Source organism: Gekko japonicus, unplaced genomic scaffold (genome assembly GCF_001447785.1).
Source record: "Gekko japonicus isolate JY-2015 unplaced genomic scaffold, Gekko_japonicus_V1.1 scaffold1101, whole genome shotgun sequence".
Lineage (NCBI taxonomy): Eukaryota > Metazoa > Chordata > Lepidosauria > Squamata > Gekkonidae > Gekko > Gekko japonicus.
The window spans coordinates 35,393-58,305 of record NW_015168680.1 but is presented as its reverse complement, the minus strand read 5'-3'; the positions used below and the strand labels follow the sequence as shown (position 1 = coordinate 58,305).

The following is a 22,913-nucleotide window of genomic DNA, read 5'->3' as shown; positions in this document are numbered from 1 at the left end:
CATGGGCGGGCGCCGGATGCCACCGGAAACGCGATCAGACGCCCACCCTTGCCCCGCGGTTTCCGGAAACTAGTACCTCCGAGGTACTAGTTTTTAACCGCGCATCTTCAGAGGGAAGCCTCGGGTTCGCCATGGGAGCTCTACGCTTCCCAGATGTGGCAGTGAGATCGCGCCCGGAAAATCTGCCTATCTTCCGTCGCAGTAGCGTGGCTACTGCTCCGTGTGACCGCAGCCCTAGAGTATTTAGAACATAAGAAAGTTTTACTTGAAATTGCAGTAGCTTGAAGTTCATCTTTACTTTAGCTCTGATTATTTATTTTAAAACATTTATTAGCTGCCTTTCTATCTTAGAGGAACTGAAGATGGCTTACAATGTAAATAATAATAAAATACCATAAAGTTCTTATGGTTGGGCCTTCTCTGGCCATGTGGATGAGATGGAGTCCCTACGTATAATCTTAGCCCTTCGTCGCTTGTGCTTATCCAAGGAGCTAGTCGCTAAGAGAGAGCGTCTTCCAGTTCTCCTGAGTTTAAATAACCTGCTTCCTCCTCCTCTCCCAACTTGGGAGGACCATCCTGTCCCAAAGAAAGAGTTTTTGTTCTATTACTCTAGTCTTCCCAGCTTTATGACTCTAGGTATGACTGATCAGCATCGTATGTGGTGGTATACCACCGGAAACACGATCAGACGCCCGCCCTTGCCCCGCGGAGAGCCAGTTTGGTGTAGTGGTTAAGTGTGCGGACTCTAATCTGGGAGAACCAGGTTTGATTCCCCACTCCTCCACTTGTACCTGCTGATGTGACCTTGGGTCAGTCACAAGCTCTGGGACAGCTGTTCCTGAAAGAGTAGTTTGTGTCAGAGTTCTCTCAGCCTCACCCACCTCACAGGGTGTCTGTTGTGGGGAGGGGAAGGGCTCTGAGACTCCAAGTGAAGGGCAGGGTATAAATCCAATCTCCTCTTCTCTTCTTCTTCTTCTTCTTCTATACCACTGTCCTGCTTCACCCAGTCATTAGCATAACCAAGAGCTTGAACGCTCTATGCTTGGAGACTAATAGCTCCCAACCCTCTCCTTTCTGCCAGCTTCTCGTCTGCCACTGGGTTCCTGAGAACATACAGAGTGTGGTCCCATTGACAGAAACATTGGATGAAGGGCATTTCTCCACAGGTAGCATAGTAATTTTCTAAATAAATAAAACAACGAACTACAGGAAAATCCAAAATTTTAAAACAAACCTGGCTGTTCTTCCAGCTCTGTGAATGTAAGTATTTGCATCCTCTGGACAATCAAACTGAATGACCCAATTCACAGCAGGGAAATCTGTGAAGGGAAGGAAAAGATCTTGAGATCAGAAAACATTTAAAACTATTCACCCATACAAACAAAAGGGGGGGTCTCATCTGGCAGTACTGCCCACTACGCTTCAGCTCCATTTTACAGTCACAGAATTTAAAGAGACAAAGTAAAATTAATCACATATATCAGGTTTGTGTCAGATAGGACTAAAATTAATGGCTTCTTAAATTCCTACGTAATGATGGTGAAACAGAATGTAATTTTATATTTGACACAGATAGACAGGCTACCTGGATTTTATAAATGCTAAATCTTTAATCCTTTAACATTTTTTCTTGATTTAAACCAGTGGCTTTCAAACCTTTCCAGAGCTAAGACCCATCCTTCCCTCAAACATACAACTTAGCACTATTTTTTAATTTTATTTGTACATTTTTAATACCCTTAGCTGTCTTATTTGCCCCATTGCTCTCTCTTTCTTTCATCTTTGCATTAACTTCTGTTATGATTGCTTTCATGATCCGTTTTTACGACTGCTGGCTTTCTACTTTTTATTGATTTGTTTTTATTATTTTAACCCTATCTTTATTTTTATATTGAACTGCTGTAAACTCCTTTGAGTGTTATTTTAACAACAGAAAGGCAGGATATGCATTTTGTAAAATGGAAGGTTGGTTCCAAGCCGGGAACAGGGAGGAAGACAAACATTGCCAATTTCCCCCTTTCCAGTGAAGAATCCAAAGTCTCACCCCAAATTGGTCCTGAGGGTGTCCAGTATGGACTCCTCCTCACCAAAGACTCAGATGAGGAGGGCATTGAACATCTGACACCACCACACAGAAGAAGGCAGTTGAGGTACCACCAAGAACCCCCTTTGATGTACAAGAAGAGCCCCAGGAGTCTGAGCCATCCCCCTCAACCCCGGTATACAACCCTGCCCTTTGACTCAGACCCTGAACCCTTTTATCCCACAGCCAACAGCAGCATTTGAAGTCTCTCCTCATGCGACCTCCCTCAGGCCCCAAAAAACCCTGAACTACCCCAACCATACTGGCGCTCTTGCCACCATAACCAGGCACAGCACCTTTAGGAACTAGTTGTTTACTCCCAGGGGAGCGGACAGCACTGCATCTCCACCCCATTGCAAGAGAATTTAAGGCCTCTGTTTACCCACAACCTTCACTGGAATAACATCTAAGCTCTAGTATTTCTGATACGTGGACCTCAAACTCGAGCAGGATTGAGGACCTCACAATTCCCAGGAGTCACTTTTCAGGGAACAGAGAGGGCAGCAGTAAGAAGGGGAGAAAGGACACATTCTCTGAGTGGAGGGCTGTGACAGGACCTTTCTTGAAACTGAGGGAACCCACATTGCCTCTCTTATGAATTTGGGAAAACCTGGCTAGTTTTGAGATATAAAGCCTTCTCCCCAGTTACGAGACATTCTTCAGGTAGCAAGCGTCAAGGCTTTGGGTCACTGCTGTGAAGTAAGTTTTGTACTGAGCCTGAAGAGTACAGAGATCAGTGAAGCAGGAGGTTTAAGAAAGATCTATTTATTTATTTATTCATGCTTATTTATTAAAACATTTATATCCTGCCTTTCCTCATGGTTCAAGGCAGTTTACAATAATAGCTGAAAACATCTTCAGTTAAAACCAAAATATAACCGCTAACCTCAGATCTCTCCCCCATTCAAGCCCCCTGAAAAGCCCTGGCAAACAAGTAGCACCTCCTGAAGATCTCCAAGGAGGGGGGCTCCCCTCACCTCTTCAGAAAATCCATTCTACAGAGTCAAAGCCATGATGGAGAAGGCCTGGACAGGCTTAACCTGAATGGTGGGATAGCCAACAGATGGCTGCATTATGACCACAGCTGGCACACAGGGACATATGGAAGGAGACAGTCTTTTAAATATGTGGGGGTCCCTGGTCATGAAGGGCTTTAAAGGTCATAACCAGCACCTTGAATTGAGCTTGGAAACAGACTGGCAGCCACATTATGTGCTGAATTTCCTTTAAAGCCTGTAGTAACCAGGTGTACTCATCATCACAGACAGGCCTCACAACTCTATCCTCTCCCTGAGGTAGAATCCAACCACTCTGCCAGGCAGAGCTAAACACTAAGTTGTCTGCTCCCTTGCCGAGACAATTCCCCTTTTTCGTCTCGTCACCTCCCTCTGGTAGACCTCAACATCTGGAAGGAGACTAGATCCTGGAGCAACACTCCCACAGGCTCAGGCTGTTTCACCTCTCCAGGGCAGGACAGCCTCCTGTCTGTCACAAGAACCATTCATGGTCCTTTGAATTCAACTCAAAGGAAATAAAATTTAATAAAAGCCAGGACTGTACTCAACCACACTCTCACCGGATTGGACTGGACTGTGCATCTGACAAAGCAGGCTTCAGACTCATGAAAGTTTTTGTCGCAATAAACGCATTCATCTTTAAGGCTCCACAGGACTGTTCCCCCCCCCCCACACACACACACTTCAGCTGCAGCAGACTAGCACAGCTACCCCCCTGGATCAGAGAAATAAAGCTTAAGTACTTTTCCAGATTGATGGACATGCAAGCACTTGAAACTACTCACCCAGCCCCCGAGCGGCAATATCCGTAGCAAAGAGAACGGCTGATTTCTTGCGCACAAAATCATTATAGACTTCCATTCTTTTCATCTGCTGCTGTTTGCCATGAAGTGCCAGTATAGGCAGGCCGGGACGAAGGCGGCAGAACATTCTAAATAGGTATTGAACCTGGAAACCAGAAACAATGTCGATTGTCAGCTCTTTATACCAAGGGCCTGTCTTTGGATTATTTTACTTTGTAAAGTACCACGTGCAATGCAGCCACTAAATGGCCAAAGCGCACACTGCATAGAAGACCTGTCATTGGATTTCCTGATCTTTTTCATTTTAAGTCAGGTGGGGTAAGGTGCAGAATGACAGGAGCAAAGACACTGGAGAGGAAGATATTTACCCTTTCCCACCATGCCATTTTTCTGATCTACCCCAGAAGCTAGAAATAGTCCTATGGCAGGGGGGAATGCTTGTAACTGCATTCTGTCCTCCTGCAGATAAAGATAACTAGATGTCAAACTAGGATCTGGGAGACACAGGTTCAAATCTCTTCTCCGCCATGGAAGCTTGCTGGGTGATCTTGGGCCAGTCACACACTCAGGCTAACCTACTTCGCAGGGTTGTTGTGAGGATAAAATGGAGGAGGGGGCAATGGTATAAAGGCAGGAAATAAATAAATATGTTGGGGGGGGCAGGAAAATGGAGCAAAGGATTCAATATTCCTTCTATGACCACTGCTGCTCTAATGAGATTGAAAGTCTCTTGTGGTAAAAATTAAAAAAAACAGGAGACAAAAATCTTGTCGAAGTAGCAATAACGATAATAAAGTTACATTAAGTTCATTTAATTAAGCAGTGATCCGTTACTTCCAAACAGCCGCAAATTAGTTAAACATTCACCTAAAAAAACACTCATCATTAACTGGGAAACAGATTTAAAACAAATTATTTACTGTTGTTTTTATATATATAATTTCAATTTATAACCCGCCCTCCCCGCAGCGCGGGCGGCTCACAGACAGGCAAAGCCAACACATAAAACAGATTAAAAACATATAAAAACATCACTACAATATAACAACATAAGTTACAACCTATTAAGTGCTCTAGAGGTTCAAACAAGATCTTCCATGAAGATGACGTCCCAGATGGCACACCCAATCAGTACTGAAGTTCCATGTGGCGCTGTTGTTCTCTCTTCCCAGGGCCAAGAGCTGATGATGGTAAAATAGTGGCAGCTCCTACTCGAACGCCTGGTGGAAGAGCTCCGTCTTGCAGGCCCTGCAGAACTGCGCAAGGTCCCGCAGGGCCCGGATCTCCTCCGGGAGCTCATTCCACCAGGTAGGAGCCGCCACCGAAAAAGCTCTGGCCCTAGTAGCAGCCAGCCTGGCCTCCTTGGGGCCTGGAATCATCAGGAGATGTTGTGTCCCCGACCTTAGTGCCCGCAGGGGAACATATGGGGAAAGGCAGTCCCTTAAGTATGTTGGACCCCGGCCATATAGGGCTTTAAAGGTAAGAACCAGCACTTTGAAGCGAATCCGGTACGCTTCTTACTGAGAACATACTACAGTTATTCCAATAACCTAAAATAAAAGAGGAGTTAAGCTCTGTAACGGAGGGCACTATAGTTGCAATTTAATTGTCAGAAAAACTGCAGGTAGTTTTTTTTCTTCTTTTCCCCCTTCAGATTGCATTGATTATAGGATGTATCCTACTGGTCTTTATTGCACCGTTTTATAATTATGTAATCCACCTCGAGTCCTAATGAGAATGGCAAATAATAAGTGGAGCACATAAATAAATCCTCATTCTGAAACCGTATTAATTCTGTCAACATCCCTTTCAGCCCCTGAGAATGCTTTCCCAATCACTTCACGGTCTGGCATCAGCTGTCAGATTTGCAGTGGTTTGCCACCAAATCTTTACACCCACTATCACATTCTGTGTAAGGGACTTGTGGGGCTTCTTTTAAAAAATTTATACATCAAGCTTTTGTAAGTTCAGTAACCCCCCCAAAAAAATCCATGTTCAATTTAAGAGTGCAGAGTCGTTAGAAAAATAACACCTCTTTCCAAATTTCTTTGACCCAGGAGCACTTAAAATAAATTATTGTTAATACAAGTGCTTATAAAAATTGCCAGCGGCAGGTCCCAATTAAGAAAAGGCATGAGTCTGCTATAACACATGAACAGATAAAGTAGAAATAAAAAGCGCTTTCTCCTTCAAAATTAATTGTTTTTATCCTTATATAAGACGTAAATTTATTTATCTTATATTTCAATACCAAAGTAAGGTTATCTTTGGATACTTAAATCCAGTGGCTGGAGCTGTGAACAGGCAAGGCAGAGCTTTCTACAAACCTAAAAAGGACTCCATGTTTGCAGAAAAAATGTATAATCTAAAAAAAAAACCCCACAATGGTAGCAGCTTTAAAAAAGCCGAAAATGATAAAAGGACCGCCTATAGCTTTAAGCAATGAATTCCCTCAATGGCTGTTGCTAGCCAACCACAGCATTCCAAGGCTTGGTTCTGTCAGTAAAAGATAGAGGCAGGCCTATTTTGGCCGAGGAAAGGCATCTTGGGGCCAGGTCTGGCTAAGATTGCCAGTTCCAGGTTGGGAATTCCTGGAGAGTTTGTGGTGGAGTCTGAGGAAGGCAGGGTTTGGGGAGGGGAGAGGCCTCAGCTGAATATAATGCCATAGAGTCCACCCTCCAAAGCAGCTATTTTCTCCAGGGGGACAGATCTCTGTCATCTGGAGTTTGCTGTAATTCTGGGAGATCGCCAGGTCCCAGCTGGAGATTGGCAACCTCAGGCCTGGAAGCAACTTCTGGGTGAGTTGATACCACCCGACTTTCATGACTGAACTAGGCCTGGCTGCTTGCTACTGTTCAACAGCAACCTCTCTATCAAAGCCAGTGTGGTGTAGCTGTTAGAGCTTCAAGTAGGGTTTGGGAGACCAAGGTTCAGATCCCCATCTTGCTGTGGGAGATGACTAGGTGAATCTGGTCCAGCCAAATACTTTCAGCCTAACCTACCTCACAGGGTTGTTGTGCAAACAAAAAGGAGGAGAGGGGAATAATGTAAGCTGTTTTGGTCCCATCTCTGGAGAAAGGTGGGATATAAATGAAATAAATAAAGACTAAATATAGCTGAAGATGGGAGGCAGATAAAAGGTAGGTTGGTGAATGGCTGAGAAGGAGAGAATGAGGCAGGGAGAGGATATGAGGATTGCCAAAAGACGGGAAAGAGGTTAGGAAATTCCTAGAGATTGGGGGGGGGAGCCTGGGGAGGATGGGGTTTGAGGAGGGGGACCTCAAGAGGAGTATAATGCCATAGACACTGCCCTCCAAAACAGTCATTTCCTCCAGGGGGACTAGGGTTGACAACTTCCAGATGGGCACTTATTAACTGTTTTTTAAAGATGCAGTACAAGTACAAATTGAATTGAAACATATGAAGCTAGACCATAATATATGAGGTTAACCACATAGTATTAACCACAGCAATGGATGTCCCAGATAAATCTCCATTTCGACCCTTCGTCACGCCGAAATCATACAATAAAGCCAGGAAAGTGTTGAGGGGGACTAGTGGAGGAAGAGGAGGAGGAGATTGGATTTATATCCCGCCCTTCACTACCCAAAGGTTTCTCAGAGCGGCTTACAAACTCCTTTCCCTTCCCCTCCCCACAACAGACACCCTGTGAGGTAGGTGGGGCTGAGAGAGCTCTGACAGAAACTGCCCTTTTTCAAGAACAGCTGTGCCAGAACTACGCTTGCCCAAGGTCATCCAGCCAGGTGCAAGTGGAGGAGTGGTGAATCAAACCCGGTTCTCCCAGATTAGAGTCCGAACACGTAACCACTACACCAAACTGGCCCTCACACCAAACTGGTGCAGACTAGTGCAGGACGTGCCCAGGCACTAATCCTCTGTTCCCAGTTGCACTCCACCACTCAACTGCAAGTGTTATACCAAGCTAAGGAGCTCTGCTATTTCCCTTGACACTAGGGCCTATTCAATGTTCCAACCAGCTCCACAAAGTCAAAAACCTAGTTGTAATGTCAAATAGAATTTTGTGTATATTCCTTAAAAATTACAGTGTTTTTCAGATATAGTATATCACACCTACTGCATAGCCATTTTTTGTTATACAACTTCCAGATGGGGGCTGGAGATCACCCAGAATCTGTGGTATTATACCCTGCTGAGGTTATTTCCCTCCCCAAACCTCGCCCTGCCAAGGCTCCACCCCGAAATCTCAAGGGATTTCCCAACCTCAATCTGGCAACCCTCAGGGGAATTTCTCTCTGTATCTGGGAGATCTGTTGGGACTCCAGGAGATCTCCAGCCCCCACCCAGAGGTTGGCAACCCTAAAAAGAAAGAAGGAAGCAGGAAAAAGGAAGAGACAATGGGGGCTTTCAGGAAAAGGAAAGAGGAAATACTGGTTGAGGGGGAAGAGAGGTGCCTCCTGCAAGTCCTTGCAGGTTCCCACTTGTTTATATCCTATTAGCAATGTGTGGCCACCACCTGTAAATACCTATATCTGTGGATCGGGGCCACACAGATGCTAAACAGATTTATCAACAAATTTGGGGGACTCTTCAGGTCTGCAGAAAAATCTGAAATGTTCAAAAAATCCATAAGAGAGTTTAAATCCCCTGAAAAGTAAAGTAGCATTCTCTGTGCAAGGAGGAATCACAGAGGGAACACCAAATGAAACAAAAAAGTCTTCACCTGCTGGCGGAAGTTGTCAAGAGAAGGGGACAGGCAAATCTCTCTGGAGAGAGAGTTCCAGAATTTTGGGGCCATGCCTGAGAAGGCCCTCTTCCCAGGTTGCCAGCCACCTCATCCCAAAATGTTGGGGCACCTGAAGAAGGGCCTCTGAAGATGACCTTAGTGGCCAGGTGTGTTCATAAGGCAGTCCTTCAGGTATGTGGGTCCCAAACCATATAGGGCTCTTGAAGGTCAAACCAGCAACCTGAATTATACTCAGAAACAAATTGGGAGCCAGTGTGGATGGGTGAAGACTGGAGCAATATTGTCCCTACAAGCCACAATTTAAATCAATTTGTTAACCTTTTAAAATCCCTTTTATATTACATATACATGCAGTACCTCTTTGCAGCTTGCAAAGAATACAATACTCTTCTTATTCAGATGACTTCTCAAAAAGGAGTACAACATGTTGATTTTTTGATGCAGCTCACAAACGACATAGTTTTGTTCCAAAGTTGCTGGGGTGCTAAGATTAAAAAAAAATAAGTTACATGGTAAGCATTAGGTGCCATCGCTAAACATCAAATAAAGGAACAAGAAATACCATTTTGTTTGCATTTATCCACTTGTCTTGTTCTCTTCTCTTTTATGCTGGTTTCACTGATTGCGATCTTAAAAAACTAGACGACAGCCACTGTTAAGTTTATCGTGTTTGTGTATCTATATATATTACAATTGTATTACGTATTGTTTCATTTTATGTTGTTGGCCGCCTCAGGCAAAGTCTGGTGCATGTGAGAAACCAATATATAAATAACTGCGGGAAGTCACGGGGGGAAAGTATGTTAACGCTCGCAATACAAACTGTTATGTTTGGCTTTTAAATTTAACTGCAAAGTTTATGTGTGGCTTACAGTCCCCGATTTGTATCATGATTGTGATATACTGTTACAACCATAACACTGTGTTGACCCTCCAGGGCTATCACTTTCATTATCTGAAATCTTAGCACAGCAAAAGCTTTTCTTTAACATACCACACTCAAAGTCTCTTCCTGTTTTATGATTGCATTTACAAATCCCATGAACCGGAGCAAACTAGCTGGCTGAACAGCTGCCAGATCAGATGGAATCTGCAAGACCCAAAGCTGGCTCAAACCCTCATTCATGGCCATCCATTAAACACTACTTTCTCCTTATAGCCCACCTTAATCTCTCATAGCAAGCAAGGGCAACACATTGAGTCCTTTGAGCCTGCACCAAAATTCAGAGTGCAGCCTTAAGGACATGTTTCCTGGGAGTCAGCCCCACTGAAAACAGCTAAGTAAGATTCTGAGTAGATTCACTTAGGCTTGCTCTCTCATTCACCAGGGGGCTTGGTTTATCAAGCAGCCCAGAGTCATAGAACATCCTTCCTGAGATATGCATGATCTAAGCCAGAGCCTAAGCATTATTTTCAAAATCACTGCAAGAAGTTTTTTTTAGTTCTTTGGGCTGCCTTTTAGTCAAGGTTTCAAATCTGGAGAATTTGGCATATATGCACCAGTTGCCTATCTTCTTCGTGGCACAATTCAAAGTGCTAGTTCATACCTTTACAGTCCAAATGGCTTGGAGCCAGGGTTCTTGAAGAACCACCTCCTTCCACGCTGTCCAGCCAAGCAGTTAAGATCCACTTCTCAGGTCTTGCCCCCTGTGCCCCACCTTTAGAGTCAAAATGGGCAGTGACTCCTTCAGTGGTGGCACCTCATCACCTGGAACCTACCTTGCTGATTTTTCAGTCCCATGCTTTTAACTGAGGGTCAGTTTTTTTCACAGTCTGCTTAAGGACTCACTTCTAGATTTTTTGAGACTGCTCCATGCTTGCTTTATGCTGCTTTTATGCCCCCCCTCCCCGCCGCCCGGTTTTATCTTGATCATTTATATTGTCTGTTTTTATGATTCTATGGGATTGTTTTTACTTGTGGGATGGCTTATAAATTCTCTAAATTAAGAAATAAAAGGGCTTTGATTCAGAAGCAGCGAATCCTAGACTCCACTGAAACCCAGGGAGCAAGCTTGTCAGAAGAAACTTAAATCCATCGCTTATTATGAAAACTAGCTCATTACTAAAAATTGCCAGATCGAAGTTGGTTTTGTCCAATTTTGTTGCACATGTGAGTTTTCAAAGTTGTTGTATGCTCTGAAGCTTCATCATGGGATACATTAGAAATTTAAAACAGGCCTCTCACAAAACTTGTTCGGTGTCTTAAAGAGTGAATTCCAACTACTTTGCCCTTTAAAACAAACCACCTTTTATTTACATTCTTATTAAAAACCCACAGACACATACAAAGCCACCTTACACCAAGTTAGATCACTGGTCCATCTAATTCAGGCAGTGGCATTTGGGGGCTTTGTGTTAAGAAAGATCTTTGCTAGAGGTTCTTTGAACTGGAGGTTGAACCCGGGAGGCTCTTGCATGCAAATGACGTGTTCTACCTCTGAGCTACCGTCAAAAGCAATACCACCATTGGAAGTTTATGATGTGCAGCCCCACCAAGGGGTGCCTACTAATCAGACTGCACATGCCCAACAGCCCTGTTGAAATATAAAGCTGATACCTTAAAGTACTGCTCAGGGTTATTTCTGTAATGGACAAGGCGATCCCAAACATTATGTCCGATACATCATTCTATCCTCCTACTGTTGAATCTGGAACCATTAACAATATTCCCACTGTTTTATAGATAATGCTACTGGCTAGGTAGAAATTACAGCATTCCATAGTGATCTGATTCAGCCCACAGGTCCTTAAATTATACAACTGTAGTCACTCACTACCTAGTAATAATCTCATTTGGACTCCCCACCCCTCCACCCCATAACCAGCCTGGTTCTAGCAAACTGATGAAAATGGCAATTCCTGATGAAGAAACGCTACTCTATGTTTTGTTGTTATTGTGTAATACAACCTAGCAGGATATTTCACAACACAGCCCAGTTTAGGCCAGGCTTGTCAGAGCTTGGGAGCGAAGTGGGGTTAGTTATGGTCGGTACTTGGACGAGAGACCACCCAAGAAGTCCAGGGTTGCGATGCAGTGGCAGCCAATGGCAAACCACCTCTGCTCATCTCCTGCCTGGAATGCCCCATGGATGGGATCACTGTGAGTCAGCTGTGACTCAATTGCACATTCTTCAACAGAGAAACATTAATATTTTCTGATCAGAGAAAAAGGAAATGTATTTTATATGTTATAGTGATGTTTTTATTTATTGTTGTACATCGCCCAGAGACCCACGGTAGCAGGGATGGGCGATTCAGAAATCTAATAAATAATAATATGCAATCCGAAGTAAATGTATCCAATCAGAAATAAAACCCACAAAGCAGGATGCTTAATTTAGGATCATCAGCTTCTTACACGAGGCTGGCCAAATGGAGGCCAGCGCAGGTCATTGTACGTGATCACACAGTATAACTGGTAAGGAAAAGGAACATTTTTGTTGCAGGAAATATATTCCACATTTGGATGGTGCACCTTTCTTTTTAAAAGAAAAGACCCAAACAGCTTACATTATTCTCCTCTTTTTTTTCCCTCCTCACAACAACCCTGTGAGGTAGGTTAGGGTCAACATATGTGACTGGCCCCAAATGAACCAGTGAACCTTTACAGCAAGATGGGTATTTGAACTGGCTCTCCCAGAGCCTATTCTGAAGCTCTAACTGCTACACTTCACCGGCTTTCATAGGGTGGCTGCTGTTGAACAGGAGCAGGCAGGCAGCCAGGCCTAGTTGAGTCATGCAAGTTGAGTGGTGTCAGCCACCCTATCCTGCTAAGCATTCTCCCCCACCCCCCGACAATGGCGGTGAGGCCCCTCCCAGCCACTGGGCCCGCCAAACCTTCCCCCCCCCCCGAGCAACCACAGGGAGGCACAGTTCCCAGTGCGTTCTCTACGCATGCGCAGGGAACGCTCTTTTACTTTTGGAGAGATTTAAGTATCCCCCATGTAGTTTTTTCTACATTTCAGATTTTTCTGCACACCTGGAGAGTGCCCCAAGTGTGCAGAAAAATCTCTTTGCCCCCATGTGCCCCAGATGTGCGGATTTAGATATCCGCACAGAGGGGACAACTTGGCTATTAGATATCTAGATTATTAAGCACCTGAAAGTTTGGGAAATGCTATAGTCCTGGGTTTTCAAAAGTCACAGTGCCGGTTCTAATCAGGCTTACTCAGAAGAAAATCCCATTGCTTTCAGCACAGCTTACTAAGGCTACAATCCTAAATATGCATATTGGAAGAACAAATTATGTTTTCTGCTACCTAATGTTTTTTCTTCTTCACTGCATCTTAATGGGATCTCTTGTATCCACTTTTTATGCTTTCTTGTCACATGCTGAAGGCTCCTGGGAGGCATGGGTTGTGCATTCCAATGAATCAAGCCAGAAAGTATTCAGGCTGACTTTTGACAGCCGCAGTTTCCTGGCTATCCTATGCACTTGCTGTCGTCTACAGATCTCTCTGCCCAAAGGCAACAACACACAATACTTGAAGTGGCAGAGCAAAGGTTTCTACGACCATACTTCTACAAACCAGATTGGGGGGAGGGGGGTGTTTCTGCCCACTTCAATTTTCTGGCTTTATCACAAGGTCTCAGGATGAATAACATTTTTTCTTCCTTTCACAAACAGGAAAAGAATGGAGAGAAATTACCCACTCTCTTTGAAGTCTAAAACAGAAAGGACTTTTCCTACCTGAACTTTGCCTTTTCATGTACCCAGACATATTCTGGATCTTTCAAGCTGAGTCGTGCCAGGTCCTTCACAGATTTGGTTTGTGTTGCTGAGAAAAGCAGCGTCTGGCGTTTCTTGGGAAGGTTTTCTATGATTGCATTCATCGTATCAGCAAAGCCCATGTCCAAAATCCTGTCAGCTTCATCAAGTACTGGAATGAGAAAGACTGGCTGGAGGGAATTTTTTTTTTAAAAAAAAGCTTCTGCCTTCAGACAGAAAGCAAGACTGAAATTTCCACAACAGTACTGGGTTTCATCCACAGGAAATGCACAGCTCCTAAATTCACACAAGATGCCCTCCAACACCAACACCTCTCATGACTTGAGATCATAAGGGGGGGGGTATCTTGACCCGTTACATTAGTTGAAGCACAGCAACGGGTTACCACGGCCAAGGCCTTTCATACTAAGGCTTCTTTTTCTGAGGGGAGACTGAAATGTTTACCAAAAGTGGGTCAAGAAAGACACTCCTTTTTAGGAAGGAGGCTGCTGCTACTAGCATTTTATTGTGTTGGGGCATTTTAATGCCCTCTGATTTTTTAATTGTATTTTTAACCAGAACTTTCTGTGAAGGTTTTTAAATTATGAATCAGCCATATCAGCAAGCTGGTGTTTTGGCTGAAATATGATATTAAGAATAAAATTAAAAAAATAACCCCTCAGGCTGTTCTGTAACACCAAGACCTGCAGGAGTCACAAAAGCATTTCATCACATGGACTCCTCAGTCCACGGGTGGAGGAGAAACGATTGGCTCAGTGGCACAGCATCCGCTTGGTGTACAGAAAGTCCCAGGTTCAATCCTTGACATCTCCAGTTAAAAGGATCAGGTAATAGGTGATATGAAAAACTGCCAGTTGAGACCCTGGAGAGCAACTGCCAGTCTAAGGATGCAATACCGTCCTGGGTAGACCAATGGTCTGACTCTGTGTCAGGCAGTTTCATGTGTATGTGTGTTCAGAACCAAGCTTCTGCATTAAGCATTCCACCAACCAAACCTGTTCCAGAATTCATCCTCATTTCACTGCCTTTCCCATATCCATGAGATACATATTGGTTAAACTAGGAGAGACCCGAGTTCCCTTCTATCATGATTCGTCTGAGAACTTTGGGCCAATCCATCTCTCAACAATATGAACGAAATCTGTACAATACCTTTTATTGTGTCAATTTGGTTGGTCCTAATGAAAGGTATTACATGGATTCTGCTCTTGTTTTTGGATTTTGTACAGACCAATATGGCAGTACAGTTTTTTCTGTAAATCAATCTCTCGGCCTAACTTACCTCACAAGCTGTTGTGACAATAATATGAAGGATGGGAAAACCAGATCGACACACAAAACTGCATTATACTGAATCAGACTCTTGGACCGTGAAGGTCAGTGCTGTATACTCAGACTGACAGCTGCTCTCCAGGGTCTCAGGCTGAGGTCTTCTGCATCACCTGCTGCCTGGTCCTTTTAACTGGAGATGCCAAAGATTGAACCTGGGACCTTCTGCTCTACCACTGAGCTATGGCCCCTCCCACTCTGAGTCCTTGAAGGAAGGATGCGATAAAAATGTGACAGATCTCAGACAAACAGAGAAGGGTAGCCATATGTGAACACAATGAAACTGTTGGTGGACCCCAATGGACACCACACCAGATCTGAGGAGGCAGGAAAGTTATGCCTTCAGCCTCTCAGAACCATCACCCATGACCTAACAGCTTTGTCAGCTCGGCGAAATTAAAAAAGCAGTTTGGCAGTTCTGCCTCGGGAAGCTGCTGAAACGGCAGTTCCCATAGCCATACAAGTATGCAATTCACTCTCCGCTTCTGCAAATGAAAAGGTCCCTACATACTTGCAGATGCATATGGGAAGTAACCAGTGCGTATCTCACCTCTGTCGTGAACACTGAAGGTGGGCCTTAGGCAAGCCACTCTGTCAGCCACCCATCTCCAATATGGAGATAATGGCCTACCCAGCAGGGCTGTTGTAAGGTTACAGTAACAGATTGTAACAGCCAGAACTTCCTCCAGTCTAAGGAGCTTTCCAAAGCCTAAGTGCCTCTTGGAGGAACAGCCGCCTGAGTTGGAGGAAACCTCCAAGCAACTCTAGAGAAGAGTCTTTAAAAACCAGAAAAATACACACATTAAGAAAACTTGTATACAACATCAGTTAAGCTGCTTATGAGGAAGTCATTAGACGAAACCAAGTACAAGCCGGCTGCTTCGTCAAGCTTCATTAGCTTTAAGCTTTATAAGCCTTATACTCTTTTGACTGCCAACAGTAACTGTTTTGGAATTCCACTGATATCTTCGGGCTGTTGGCAGCAACTGACAATTTATTGTATTATCTTGTTATTGTAAATACTTTGATATTGTATGGCTAGATTATATAACTTGGGGAAATTTTGTACACTGAGAAGTTACTATTAAGTATAAAGCATATGTATTAAGCATACTCAACTTACCTTTTAGAGTGTATCTTTGGATTGATATTGGCCCCAGTTTTGTTTTCTTTGGAGTGTGGTTACTGGGAGGTCTGTTTTGTTTGGATTTGGCTGACTCTGTGTAAGGCAGTTTCATGTGTATGTGTGTTCAGAACCAAGCTTCTGCATTAAGCATTCCACCAACCAAACCTGTTCCAGAATTCATCCTCATTTCACTGCCTTTCCCATATCCATGAGATACATATTGGTTAAACTAGGAGAGACCCGAGTTCCCTTCTATCATGATTCGTCTGAGAACTTTGGGCCAATCCATCTCTCAACAATATGAACGAAATCTGTGCAATACCTTTTATTGTGTCAATTTGGTTGGTCCTAATGAAAGGTATTACATGGATTCTGTTCTTGTTTTTGGATTTTGTACAGACCAGTATGGCAGTACAGTTTTTTCTGTAAATCAATCTCTCGGCCTAACTTACCTCACAGGCTGGTGTGACAATAATGTGAAGGATGGGGAAACCAGATCAACACACAAAACTGCATTATACTGAATCAGACTCTTGGACCGTGAAGGTCAGTGCTGTATACTCAGACTGACAGCTGCTCTCCAGGGTCTCAGGCTGAGGTCTTCTGCATCACCTGCTGCCTGGTCCTTTTAACTGGAGATGCCAAAGATTGAACCTGGGACCTTCTGCTCTACCACTGAGCTATGGCCCCTCCCACTCTGAGTCCTTGAAGGAAGGATGCGATAAAAATGTGACAGATCTCAGACAAACAGAGAAGGGTAGCCATATGTGAACACAATGAAACTGTTGGTGGACCCCAATGGACACCACACCAGATCTGAGGAGGCAGGAAAGTTATGCCTTCAGCCTCTCAGACCCATCACACCTTCAGCCTCTCAGAACCATCACCCATGACCTAACAGCTTTGTCAGCTCGGCGAAATTAAAAAAGCAGTTTGGCAGTTCTGCCTCGGGAAGCTGCTGAAACGGCAGTTCCCATAGCCATACGAGTATGCAATTCACTCTCCGCTCCTGCAAATGAAAAGGTCCCTACATACTTGCAGATGCATATGGGAAGTAACCAGTGCGTATCTCACCTCTGTCGTGAACACTGAAGGTGGGCCTTAGGCAAGCCACTCTGTCAGCCACCCATCTCCAATATGGAGATAATGGCCTACCCAGCAGGGCTGTTGTAAGGTTACAGTAACAGATTGTAACAGCCAGAACTTCCTCCAGTCTAAGGAGCTTTCCAAAGCCTAAGTGCCTCTTGGAGGAACAGCCACCTGAGTTGGAGGAAACCTCCAAACTTTGTGAAGCACAGTCAGAGAATGCCAGCCAGCGCGATCCCTAAATAAACACTATTGTTGTTATCATGGCAAACACAAGTGTATGAAGAGCTTTCCTTGACACGGACGTGGCAGCCCCTACTCATGTTGTGATCCATGAGCATTCAGTTTTAACAAAGTTTTCGAGGACAGGATGAGGGCTTTCACAGCAAGTCGTTTGAACAGAAGCTCATGTGTGAACATCAGTGAATTCAAAAAAAAAGCCTGCATAGGGAAGAAACAAAAGTAATCAGTCACTTTACTTACTCAACATTTGCAGGTTAGAGGCATGAAAATATGAGGTTTCATCCATGTGTTGTAAAAGCCGGCCAGGCGTACATATCAGTATATTTATATTGTGGATTCTCTCCGATTCTTCTTTCAAGTCCTGCAGAACACCATAGAATTTGGGTTTAGGAGGGATAATATTTTCAAAATAGATGCCCTCATGTCATATAAGAAGTTCTTGTATAAAAGAGCAAGTGAACAGAAAGGCTTCCATTCACACAGTAGAGCTAACATCTCCCCCCATTTTAGGGAGGGACTGTGGCTCATCAGAAGAGCCTCTGTTTTGCATGCAGAAGGTCTCAGGTTCAATCCCCAGCATCTCCCATAAAAAGGATCAGGTTATGTGAAAGACCTGGGCCTGAGACCCTGAACAGCTGCTGGCTGGCTGAGCGGACGATGGACCAAATATAAGGCAGCTTTGTGTTGCCCTATGACTTTACATGTGCACAAGTGTCTGACATATGGAGAAACTTACTGGATTTGCATGAAAAGGCATAATGTGAAGACAACTTTACACACAGAGCCGGCTCTGAACAATGGCATTTCAGCAGATGTGGTATCTGCTAAAATGCCATTGTTCATAACAACTTGTTCTCACACACTGAGGATCAGTGGCTGCCCCACAAACATGGAGCTTCCCTTCCCAGAGAACTGACCTTACAGACAAAACCCAAAACACTTCCTGCCTTTTTCTTTTAGTACTTTCTTGTTTGGGTTGTCTTATAATAAGCAAAGGACTCAGGTGGGAATTTTATGGAGGTAATGTTAATTAAATATTGAGCTTTTAAAAAGGTTATGCGGAACCCAATTGTATACATATTTCCTTGGAAACCAGTTCCACAGGTTCTGAGGACTTGCTCTTAAGCATATATAAACAAAATGGAATGTTTTAAAAGACAGGTAATTCAAATTCTGCAAGAAAGATGACTGATGTAAAAATCAAGTTGTCAACTTTCTGATTCATATATTACTGAATAAAATTTGTACTAATTGGTTGTGATGACAATTAAAAATGTACATGTCAACTACTCCGATAAACTGCTTGGCTGATCTAAGTTTGAAATAAATGTTGATGATGGTTAAACATTCCCTCAAAATTATATTCTCTGGGAAGTCTCATAGACTACCTCTAAATAGTAGTGCTTACAGAAGAAGAGAGGATAAATCAAAATGTAAAGACGTGTGCATTGTAGATGCAAAACTATAAGGCCTTCTTCAAAGAAATGTGTCATAAATATTTTGGAGTAAAGAATTAAAGAATAATTTTAAATTGTGGGCAAAAAAAAAAGTACATGTTTGCAATGAATACAGAGCCTTTGTACCACCCAGAAGCATAACCTAACCTCTGTTCATGGGAAAAAACAGCATAGCATCATAATCAGAGTGATGGATCTCGGAACAAGAAAGGAATATTTTCCAACATCTGCCTACCTTAGATCCTTTAACTAAAGACACCAGGGACTGAACTTCCTGAGTATAAAGCTGGTGCTCTGTCACTGAACCGTAGCTCCTTCTCTACAAGATCCATGAAAATGTTCTTATATAAGAAGGCAATTTGTCCAGGAGAATCTTTCAGAGGTTCTGTGTTCAAATTGCATCCTTATTTATGACTTTAGTAGAAATTACCAAAATAATTTCCAAGCCACGAAACTATCCTTAAGGGTTAGGGAATATGACCCCGGTAAACCAAAAAAAGAACTGGAGGCGCACATGAAGGTTGAAAGCGAGGTGGGGGGGAGAAAGAATGGAGAAGCGTAATAAAAAGCAATGTAATAAACAGAGGCAATGTACATCTTGTTCACTCTCTCCTACCCAACAGGAACTTTCACTCCCCATGCACAAAGGAATAAAGGTAACAGAAGATGGGCAAACCTTTCCACCAATGATGAGCCCTGCCGAAAAGTCATGATTCTTCCCCACCTTCCGCAGGACCTCGAATGTCTGATAGGCCAACTCTCTGGTTGGTGATATTATCAAAACTCCCAGCCCGTCCGTGGAAGTCCACTGCTGGCGATACAAGATTTCCAGAGCCTGCAAAGTTCCAAAACTGAGAAGCGTAATAAAAAGCAATGTAATAAACAGAGGCAATGTACATCTTGTTCACTCTCTCCTACCCAACAGGAACTTTCACTCCCCATGCACAAAGGAATAAAGGTAACAGAAGATGGGCAAACCTTTCCACCAATGATGAGCCCTGCCGAAAAGTCATGATTCTTCCCCACCTTCCGCAGGACCCCGAATGTCTGATAGGCCAACTCTCTGGTCGGTGATATTATCAAAACTCCCAGCCCGTCCGTGGAAGTCCACTGCTGGCGATACAAGATTTCCAGAGCCTGCAAAGTTCCAAAACTTTAATCAGAAATCCCTATAAAAATCCTTCGTGCAGCAACTCTTGATTAAAACAGCTGCTCTTACCAGCAGCCCCCCACAACCTTGCTGGGCTCAAGTGGTGCCGATGCTCTGAGCAAGCAGGGCTTTTGGGGGGGGGGTCCATCTTGAGCACCAGTGGGATGACATTTGCTCCAGTGGGAAGCATGGATATCACAGCTTCAGGGCAAGAGCTATCAGCATAGCTCTCAGTGCTTGGAAATTTAACTGTGTTGCTCATATGTAAATAATCGATTTATTTAATACACCCCCGTGCATGAGTGCGTGTATATATATACACACACACACATATATATATACACACATACGTATATACACATACATGCATTTTATGCGCACACACATGTGCACATGGACATATTCCCCCAAAGTATTCCCTGAACAGACATGCAATGAAAACAGCATATAAAAGATTGTAGTCAGCAGCACAGAAAGGATGCAGAATGCCCTTCCATGGAGATTTTTTAAAGCAAAAATTATCACCACCACCACCACAACCAAATAGGCACCTGTCAGAATGTCATTCTCGTGTAGCTGGTCAATGAGGAAGAAGAAGAAGAGATTGGATTTATACCCTGCCCTTCACTACCCAAGGGAGTCTCAGAGCGGTTTACAAACTCCTTTCCCTTCCCCTCCCCACAACAGACACCCTGTGAGGTAGGTGGTGCTGAGAGAGCTCTGACAGAAACTGCTCTTTTTCAAGAACACCTCTGACAGAACTATGGCTTCCCCAAGGTCATCCACCCAGGTGCAAGTGGAGGAGTGGGGAATCAAACCCAGTTCTCCCAGATTAGAGTCCGTGCACTTAACCACTACACCAAACTGCATGTCAAAGAAAAGACAACCAAGCTTTCTGAGAGAAGTCAATTTTCTATTTGCTGGGCATTATGAATATAGGGAGCATTCAGTACCCAGATATTAAGTGGTACATCATGTGTAATTCTCCTATTTGTGTAGCTTGGTTCCTAGGGGAGGAAAATAACAGAATGATCCTCAATGGAGAAACACCCTTCTAAGCCCATTCAATCGGCTTAATAGGGTGTAACTCTACTTAGCACTGTATGGACGGATTGTATTCCTAAACAACATGCTGACTAGGAAACTAGCCCCCCTGAATTCAGTGGGACTTACTTCTTAGTATACCTACTTAGGTTTGCAACAAGATTACCTCAGGGTAATGGCTTGCAGGGAGTCACATTCACAATAATCATTAATCAAATTAGCCAGATTTACTCCCATTCCTAGCATGAGGACTCCACCTCATAAAGGCTCACAGCTCACCTATTCTTCTGGGAGTAGCTGTTTCAAGGAAGAATCTACCTGCCTGTCAGAAGCCCTACCAGACAAGGGCTTTTCCCACTTTTCCAAAACATGGGGGAGGTGCCATACTGGGCACTCAGAAGAACCACAGGTAGCATGCCAAAGAGCCACGCAGGTCCCAAACCACTGAGCATCACTGCTGTAGGGCCACGATGAATATCATCAATACAAAACCACTGCCACTGAACATCTATAAAGCTAGAGTGTCCAATGATCATTTGTTTAGTCCAGGTGGCTACAAATTCTGCAAACATAACCCTGTATTTGGCTAGTTCGCCCATTCGTAAAAATGACAGGGACTGTATCCAACCCCTCCTCTCAGCAAAGTATGAAGCTTTCCTTCATTGGAAGTAGATCTTAATCCAGCAGAAGAACCACTTAAGTGAGAGTAAGGCTGGAGAAAGGCTTCAGACTTTGCCGAGTGAAAGGATACAGGCCATGGAATATTAATTTCCAACGTAATACCCAACATGAAGATACATTAGAGTGTCCAATGATCATTAGTTTAGTCCAGGTGGCTACAAATTCCGCAAACATAACCCTGTATTTGGCTAGTTCGCCCATTCATAAAAATGACAGGGACTGTATCCAACCCCTCCTCTCAGCAAAGTATGAAGCTTTCCTTCATTGGAAGTAGATCTTAATCCAGCAGAAGAACCACTTAAGTGAGAGTAAGGCTGGAGAAAGGCTTCAGACTTTGCCGAGTGAAAGGATACAGGCCATGGAATATTAACTTCCAACATAATACCCAACATGGAGATACATTACTTACAGGTACAATGAAAGCCAAGGTTTTGCCTGATCCAGTCTTTGCAGCTCCTAGCACGTCTTTATTTTGTAACGCCAAACCAATGGTCTGCCTCTGGATTTCAGTCACCATGCGATACTGAGCTTCCTGCAAACCTGGTGTATGGAAAGGGGGAAATATAGGTTTCCACAGGCTTATAAACAGCAATTTGCCTGGTCACCTGTGGAGAATACAGAATCACTTCCTGGTGACCAGCCAGAGAAGAATTTGTAAGATGGAAGAAAGCTGGGTCCTTTGCTTTGTTTCAGAGTGTCAATAAAAGCCCAAGAGGCACATACAAAGTGTTTTTGTTTATCAAATATTATATTTTCATGGAAACAATATTAAAGATGGTAAATGCTTACTGAGCCTACCATGCACACACTTATTTTACCACATATACAAAAATTGCAATAAATGAGCGCAACTGCGTGAGGCAGTGCCTCAACAGGACACCCCTAATAACCTAACTGCTATGCGGTGGCTCCCACAGATGACATCACGTGGGAATGCCGCCTGGCTGCAGGCCAATCCAATACAGTCTGAAAAGTCTGTTGCTCAGCAACATGGAGCAGGACTGAGGAAGGAAAGCCCCAACACATTACTGGCATAGCCACCACAAGACAACTTATTGGACTTACCTTTTAGTGTCTTCCTGGATAGAGGGAAATCTGAAAACCTTACTACTTCATTTGCATTTATCTGAAAAACAAACAAAGAAAATACCATGTTGATTTAAAAAATATTAAGTGAAATGTAAAAAGAATCTCAATTCAAAATGTAACACAGGCGGTATATCTCCCCAAGGAATAATAATTCCTGGAGAGAATGCAAACTGGACAGGGACTCCCCATGTGACTCGATGTGGATAGACAGACAGACTTGTCTTGCTGGTTCACTTCAGACCTAATGCAAAACCATGGTTTATTTAAACTATGGATAGTTTGTGCAACCAGAAGTCAACTCACAATCTTTCAGATCCTCAACGAATGCTGGTTTCACTGCTATCACTCTTT

At 43.7% G+C, this 22,913-nt stretch overlaps 1 protein-coding gene across 1 annotated transcript in view; it reads right to left on the bottom strand.

Moving 5' to 3' along the window:
- The window catches only part of DDX10 (DEAD-box helicase 10), a 255,941-nt gene that overhangs the window by 225,782 nt on the left and 7,246 nt on the right, over positions 1-22,913 (bottom strand). The window contains exons 2-9 of the mRNA XM_015415396.1: positions 22,539-22,599; positions 21,883-22,013; positions 19,275-19,433; positions 17,382-17,502; positions 13,319-13,508; positions 8,986-9,112; positions 3,885-4,047; positions 1,235-1,319 (exon numbers count right to left, since the gene is read on the bottom strand). Of these exons, the coding sequence (XP_015270882.1) occupies positions 1,235-1,319; positions 3,885-4,047; positions 8,986-9,112; positions 13,319-13,508; positions 17,382-17,502; positions 19,275-19,433; positions 21,883-22,013; positions 22,539-22,599 (1,037 nt within the window). The remainder of the gene's footprint in view (positions 1-1,234; positions 1,320-3,884; positions 4,048-8,985; positions 9,113-13,318; positions 13,509-17,381; positions 17,503-19,274; positions 19,434-21,882; positions 22,014-22,538; positions 22,600-22,913) is intronic.